The 7,581-nt window shown below is 54.3% G+C and overlaps 1 protein-coding gene across 1 annotated transcript in view; it reads left to right on the forward strand.

Annotated features, from left to right (window-relative positions):
• Positions 1-5,586, forward strand: part of RCE1 (Ras converting CAAX endopeptidase 1) — an 8,968-nt gene extending 3,382 nt beyond the window's left edge. Inside the window, exons 3-10 of the mRNA XM_026650465.1 lie at positions 24-50; positions 952-1,054; positions 1,609-1,692; positions 2,237-2,315; positions 2,878-3,045; positions 3,694-3,765; positions 4,793-4,855; positions 5,275-5,586. Of these exons, the coding sequence (XP_026506250.1) occupies positions 24-50; positions 952-1,054; positions 1,609-1,692; positions 2,237-2,315; positions 2,878-3,045; positions 3,694-3,765; positions 4,793-4,855; positions 5,275-5,504 (826 nt within the window). The 3' untranslated portion in view covers positions 5,505-5,586. The remainder of the gene's footprint in view (positions 1-23; positions 51-951; positions 1,055-1,608; positions 1,693-2,236; positions 2,316-2,877; positions 3,046-3,693; positions 3,766-4,792; positions 4,856-5,274) is intronic.
• The last annotated feature ends 1,995 nt before the right edge of the window (positions 5,587-7,581 follow it).

Raw genomic sequence — 7,581 nt, forward strand, 5'->3', positions numbered from 1 at the left:
GGTGAGTGACTTCCCCCTCCCAGTACCAGCCCCCCGAGCCCCCTGCCCCGGTGAGTGACACCTCCCTCGGTACCTCTCAGGTGAGTGACAGAGACAGCCCCCTACCCAGATCTGGCCCCCTGTAGTATCTGCATTGCCCATAGGATATGTTCAGATTGTGCAGAATCTTGGATATTACTTTTTTTTTTTTTTTTAAAGAACCATTCTAGCCCTTGTGCTTCGTAGATTCATTGATTCTGAAGCCAGAAAGGACAATAGTGATGGCCCACACTGAGCCTCTACAGTAGCTAGGCCATTGCTTCTGGCTGGGAGAAACTGTCCAGTGCCTTAGAATGGAAACTCTTTGGGGCAGAGGGGCTGTCTCTTTTCTCCAAGTTTGTGCAGCGCTGGGTGCAATGGAGTTCTGGTCCATGACTACACAATTCATATAATAATAATAATGGGAACTGATGTAGTGTTGCCTTCCTGAGTCTGCAGAAAGGCTGAAATGATGGCTGGAGGAGGTATGAAGGCCTCAGTCCTCTATGGGAGACAAATGCCAGTGTTAACTGTTGCATGGCCAATAAGCAGATGGAATAGGAGAGGTGGTGGAAATTGGCAGGAAAATCATTAGATGTGAAGAGCCACAAAGATGGGGAAGAAGGAGGGAACTCAGGAAAGACGGGTGGGGAAGGAAGAGAAATAAAGGCCAGAGGGGGATGGGGTGGGGGAATTCTGCCCCCAACATGAAATTGTCATTAACAGTGGGACTCGGCTCCCTCTCCCAAATGAGCTCAACACCCCTGGCTTACATCAAGACACACAGAGAGAAAAACATAGCCCAAGGTCACACGGTGGGTTCGTGGCAGAGCCAGGAATAGAACCCAGGAGTCCTGAGGACCTAGCCCCCTAGGCCGTACGACAGAGCAGCCTCCATTCCTCTGCGCCCTGAAGGTTTGTCTCCATTTGCAGAGACCACCCGGCTGTGATCAAGCGGCGATTCACCAGCGTTCTGATCGTCTCTGGCCTCTCACCACTCTTCGTCTGGCTCTGGAAGGAGCTGACAGGCATTAAGGTAAGATTGTCACCTGGTCTCTATCGTCTCCCGCCCTTCCCTCACCCTCTGCAAGTTGGGCTGCCTACCTGGAGAGTAGTCATGTGACTCATGTAGCAAGCTGGGACTCCCTTGCAGCTAGCCTGGTCCTTCACATCGCCCCTCCTTCCTGGCTAATCCCATCAGGGAGAATCCTTTTAGTTAGTGCTGTGCCAGCCACTGTCTCACCCTCTGGCTCTGAGTATTGTATTACATGGGTGCTTGCACACCCTGATCAAGATCAGGAGCCCCTGTCATGCTGGGGACTGCACAGACCCCCCAGCCGAAATCAGGGCCCCATGGTGATAGGTGCTGCACAGGCACACAATGAGAGACAGGCCATGCCCCGAAGAACTCACAATCTAAACAGATACAGGGTTGGAGGGGAAACAAAGGCACTGAGAGGAGAAGGGACTAGCCAAAGGTCTCTGAGCCCTGTGCACTAGTCACTGGGGTGTGGGAGCTGGCTGCAGGGCTGGGCCAGGGGGTGATGCCCTGCATGGTCCTGATCCACATGTGTCTTGTGTTTTGCTCAGCCAGGTATATCCCTGCTAGTTCTGCTGGGCTTCCGACTGGAGGGAATCGTGCCAGCGACTCTACTGCCCTTGTTGCTCACCATGGTATGTGTAGGGCTAATGCCCTAGGGCTGCCCTGCACCAACCTGCCAGGCCCCTGATAGAGGCTTTGCTGGGAGCAGGTGCCTGCTTTCTCTTGGGGGCCATGGGTTTGTCTGTCAAACCGCCTTCTCCCCAGCCCCGCTTGCTGTAGCATGCCAGCAAACACAGAGATGCCAGGCTCAGTGGTCTGCCCTGTGCTGCTGCCCTCGCTGCAGGGCATGGACTCCTCCATGGTGGGGATGTGGTGCAGGCTGCTTTGTCCTGACCTTGCTAGCAGAGCTGCCCCTCAGATCAGTCGGAAGGACTGTGACTCACTGAGCAGACAGGGCTTAATGGCCAGATGCCATCTCTAGAGGTGCTGAGCAGAGATTTCCAAACTGCCCAGGGGCTTTAGATACCCATTAAAATGCCAGGGAACCAGGCACCCAGATCCTTTATGTGACGTTTGAACAATGGCTGCTGTCTCTGTGGGGGGACAGGACTGACAGCTAGGGTAAACCTGAATGCCAAAGGGGACGCTCACTCAGCACCTCCTTTTCTGTGCCAGGTCCTGTTTCTTGGGCCCCTCATTCAGCTCTCGATGGACTGTCCCTGGGACTGGGTTGATGGACTGAAGGTCATGTTTGGTAAGGCCTTGCTATTTAGATGATGGTAGCACGTAGGAACACAGACCAAAATCGTCTCCTCTCATGCTGCGTGCCGGGTGCTGCGCGGACACAGTGAGAGACAGTCCCTGCCCTGAGGAGCTCACAGTCTAGCTAGACAAATGGTGGGAGGGGAAACTGGGGCATGGAGAGGGGAAGGGACTCACCTGAGGCCATTGGCAGAGCTAGGATTAGACCCCAGGAGTCCTGGCTCAGCTCCGTCTCTCTAGACCACGCTGCCTGTAACAGCAAGCTGCAGGGAGTGTTGGTGGTGAGCTAAGGGCACTAGGGGGCATAGGTCGGTAGAGCTCTGTGTCTCCTGGGAGCTGCTCAAAGCTAGTGGGAGTGCACAGGGACAAAGAAGGGGGTCCCAGAGTCATGGGAGGGGGCATCCTCGGCCTGGTCTGTGCTGTTTGCTCAGATCTATTGAGATGAGATGCCCAAGCAGCACTGGGGAGGAGAGCTCTGTGCCAGGCCTCCACAGGACATCCCAGAGACCTCCAGCAGCGCCAGACACATAATGCTACCTTCCTTCTCCCTGCAGACCCCCGCTTCTGGGCACTGTGCCTGAGTGACATGCGCTGGCTCCGCAACCAGGTGATCGCACCCCTGACGGAGGAGCTGGTGTTCCGGGCCTGTATGCTGCCCATGCTCATCCCTTGTACCGGCCTGGGGCCAGCCATCTTCACCTGCCCGCTCTTCTTCGGGGTTGGTGAGTACCCAGCACTGCTCAGGCCCCCTGACCGAGCTGTCCCATGGTGTCTGACAGAGCTCCCTCCCCAGCCACTGCAAAGCATCCAGGCAGGGTCAACAGTATGGCTCTGAGCACAGCTTCCATCCCCTGCCCCCAGGTTGCTGGGAGTGGTGGGGGCAAAGTCAGGGGGCATGGGACCTAGGCCCAGCATTGCTCCTTCCCACGTCACTTTTCCCCACCCCTCCTCTCTGTCTGTCTCCCTTCCTCTTCCCAGTGGGGCTGAGGGGTTTGCATGATCCCACCCCTACCCCCCGAGCAGCTTGGCAAGGGAACCAGTACCTACCTCCTCCCATACAGTGGGGGGAAGGCCGAGTTCAGCTTCTCCGCTCCTCTCCCCAGTCCCACTGAGCACAAAGCAAGCCCTTCTGAGCTAGGGGTGTCTGCCTTGGGCGCAGGAGCATGGATTAGAACTCTCAGCCCTATGCACAACCCCCTGCCTGGTGCCCATTAGGGGCCAGCATGCTCACAGAGATGGGGATCAGGTGCAGGTGGGGTTGGTGCAGCCTGGTCCAAGCAGGGTTCTCCTCAGATCAGCTCCTGCCAGTGGAGGCTAGGGAGGGGGTGCCGGGCTGGCCACAGGCATTGATGGACATTTCCCTCTTCCAGCTCACTTCCACCACGTTATTGAGCAGCTACGGTTCCGCCAGGGCAGCGTGGCCAGCATCTTCCTGTCGGCAGGTAGGAAATGGTTGCCAGGATGATGGTCCTGAACTAAGGACCCCTAGACCAGCACTACCTTAGCCTGCTCTGGGTGCAGCTGGTTGCGTGTGAACCTGCTAGCATTTCCTCCTCATTACCAGGGCAGAGGTAATTATGGTCAAACCCCTACCTAGAGCAATCACACACATCTAGCCAGCCCTGGAGCTCCCCTTCGCCGGACTCTGGCTCTTAACTGAGGAGAGTCCCTGTCTGCCACCAATGATGTGTGCCTGTACCACAGGTGTGGAGATGCAGCCATCTCTGGGGAGAGGAATATGTATTGTCCCACTGTATAGGAGGCTGTTGGGTCAAAAGCACAATGAGAGCAGCGCATGTTGGCTGGGAAGAGTTTGGAGCGAGTTGCGGGGGTGAACAGCAGCTTCCCTCCAGAACAGCTGGTGAAGTCTGGAGGGAAGCTGCCAGTGGTGAGCAAGGCAGCAACAAGCACCAGAAAAGAAGGGATGCAGTAAGTGGGGAGCCAGTGGATACAACCCCGGTGATTGAGTTCCATTGTCAAAGGGGAGCTAGTAACAGAGCTGAAATAGCCACAAAAGGGATAATACCTAGAAAAGAGGAAAAGTTCAGGGAAGACCAGTGAAGGAAATAGGGCTACTAAACATCCTTTAGACAAGGTGAAGTGACAGGAACAGAGACTTTGGCAGAGGAGGGTTAATTGTTCAATCAATCAGGAAGCCAACACATCAAGGAATATGTGTCTTTGTTGAAGCTGGAACTCAAAACAGTATGAAGGGTGGAGTTTATGTTCTAGTCCATTGTATTTTCTAAATCAAAATTCTTTTGTTCACTAAATGTAAATTGTAATCTATAAAGTGAGTTTAATTAACATAACTTTAGTTAGTTTGGCCTCTCTCTGGATCCCTGGTGGTGGGGGAAGATGTGGCAACCCTGTTTTAAGCGCGCACAGTTTTTTGCCAGAAGTGATCAGTGGTGATGCTGTATAAGGGAGTTTCAGTGGCTCTCTAAAAGATTCTGCTCTCTCCTGCAGCTTTCCAGTTCTCATACACTGCTGTCTTCGGGGCCTACACAGCGTTCATCTTCATTAGGACAGGTCAGTGCTGCAGGTTGCCTTCCTGTGCAGACAGAGTTCCCTCCCCAGCCTAGCATGGAACCACCAGCCATTTCTCTACCCTCTACCACAGGGGCTCTAGTGAGATAAGACCAAATGCCTGTCTTGGAAAGAGTCCCTTCCCCTGTTTATGCCGTGTTCCTCCCTTATAACCAGTTGGGCTCCAGGGGTTTGCCTCTCCCGCAGGGCAGCCTGCACCCAGACTCCCACCCCCCTTGTGTCACACATCACCTCCATATAACAAAATTCATTCCACACATGGATGTAAAAAATTAGAACACTGGCTCCAGTCCCCCCAAAGCGGAGTCACAGGGCTGCTTCAGCTCATCTCTAGGCTTATGAATGCATGGTTGTGGCACATTGTGGGTTTAAAAAAAAAAGGGTTCTCTTCTCCCATCCAGGACACCTGATTGGCCCTGTGTTGTGCCACTCCTTCTGCAACTACATTGGCTTCCCTGCCATCTGTGCTGCCCTGGAGCATCCCCAGCGCCTCACTGTTGTCATCTTCTATGTGCTGGGCATGGTGCTCTTCCTCCTGCTCCTGCACCCCATGACTGACCCAGCTTTCTTTGGAGACGTCTCTATTTGCTCTCTGTCTGCAACCAGCTCTGGCTTCTCTGTGTGCTCCTGACACCTGGGGCACGGGTTTCAGACCCGACACCCCCCTCCCCCAAGAGCAAGATATATATTTTTTTATTATTAAAGTACTTTGGAAGGTGTGCTAACTTGTCTTTCTATTACTGATTTTGAGGGCTGCTACAGCAGGCCCTCCCCCCATGGGTAACATTTAAATCAGTTTCTGTACCGAATGACTGGAGGATAGCTAATGTGACACCAATTTTTAAAAAGGGCTCCAGAGGTGATCCTGGCAATTAGAGCTTGGTAAGCCTGATTTCTAGTAAAGAACAAAATTGTCAGACACAGGTGAACAGAATCCGTTGGGGAAGAGTCAATCAACAAGCAGGGGAACAAAAAGGATCCGGAGCACTTAAATTTTCAGAAAGCCTTTTTAAGCAAGGTAAAGTGTCATGGAATGAGAGGGGGGGAAGGTCCTGTCATGGATCAGTAACTGGTTTAAAAGATAGGAATATATGGTCAGTTTTGGGAATGGAGAGAGGTAAATAGTGGTGCCCCCGGGGGTGGGTCTGTACTGGGACCAGTCCTTTTCATGAGCTACAAAGGGATCTCTCAACATATCCCAACTATCCAGGGGTGGTGGTGGGGTGCAAATAACATTAATAGGCAGCAGGTTTAAAGGGAAGTCTGGACTAGAGCAACCATTGCTCTGACCCCGTAGGGCCATTCTTACGAGTTTTCCAGTAAATTCTCACTTAGGCGCAACCTCAGCACGCAGGTTTTCATAACTCTGCCCACCACCTTAGGGTGGGGCTTTCAAAAGTCTACACCTGCCCGTTGTGAACACAGCTCTGGAACTAGCGTGCAGTCTGCAGACGGAAAGGTCGTAGCTTGGACTCTGCTGTCTCATTGCCCCTTCTAGCAAACCAAACAGGCAGCCACTTGCGCCTGCCCCCGCGGCTCTGCCCTTCCCACTGCCAGGCAGCGCCCCTCACCCCAGCCGGCTCGAGTTGCTGCCTGGGCAGCGCCCAGACGGACCAAACAGCGTCTCTTTGTAACGTGGCTGGGCCTCGGCTGCCACGCGCCGCCGGTGACTGAGGGCCGGGGGCGGGCCCCGGGAAGTGTCCCCGCGCGGGGCGGGCGCGCTCTGCGCTGCAGCTGCTGCCTCTACTCGCTCGCGCGTAGGCCGCTTCCGGGCTTATGCCGCCGCCCCAACCAGCACGAGCGGAGCCCCCCTCCCCCCGTCTCCAAGGGGGCGGAGAGAGCGCGTGCACCATGACGCATGCGCAGTTTCTCGGGAGGGGGGTGTTTGGTCCTCCTGCGTATGCCCGTCCCTAGCCAAGTGGTTACTATATCAGGGGCCAGCAAAGGTCCTAGCGCCTGTGCTCTCCAGGGCCCTGCGGAGCGGAGGTATATGGGGGAGAGGCAGATTTCTGTGTAGGGGAAGATCGGGGATCCTCCCGCCCTCTGTAGCAGGGAGCTGTGCCTAGGAGCAAGTGGTGCTATTGTAGGAGGGGGCACTACCCTATACAGCCTAGTAGCTGCTGCTGTTAGAGGAGGTGCTAAGTAAAAGCTTACACCGGGGGGAAATCCCTCTATAGGGGCCTGCACATTGGATGGGGAGGTGATGCTTGGCTATGGGGGGCGGGGGCTCGCTAGCAGTCTCTCTCCTGCGCCATAGAACATCCCAGTTTGTTTCACCACCATGCAGGAACGTTTCCGCTCTCACTGGCAGCATCGCCAACAGGCTCTGCAAACTCCCCTCCACCCCCTGCAACAAAAATCATGCCTGGTGTGGAGAAAGCAAATGAAGTGTTATTTACCCCTTCACCCAACACACAGACCAGGGGTCACCCAATGAGTAGGCATCAGGCTTAAAACAAACATAAGGAAACACTTCACACAAGGCACAGTCAGCATGTGGAACTCATTGCCAGGATTGTTGTCAGGCCAAAAGTATAACTACCCAGCTTCAAAAAAGAATTAGCTGACTTTGTGGAGGATATGTTCCTCAATGGCTAGTAGCCGAGATGGTTACGGATGCAACCCCATGCTCTGATTGTCCTTAAACCTCTAACTGCCAAAAGCTGGGACTACAGGGGATGACTCATTTGATAAATTGCCCTGTTATG

The sequence above is a fragment of the Terrapene carolina genome, unplaced genomic scaffold (assembly GCF_002925995.2).
Source record: "Terrapene carolina triunguis isolate 2854851 unplaced genomic scaffold, T_m_triunguis-2.0 Scaffold89, whole genome shotgun sequence".
Classification (NCBI taxonomy): Eukaryota; Metazoa; Chordata; order Testudines; family Emydidae; genus Terrapene; species Terrapene triunguis.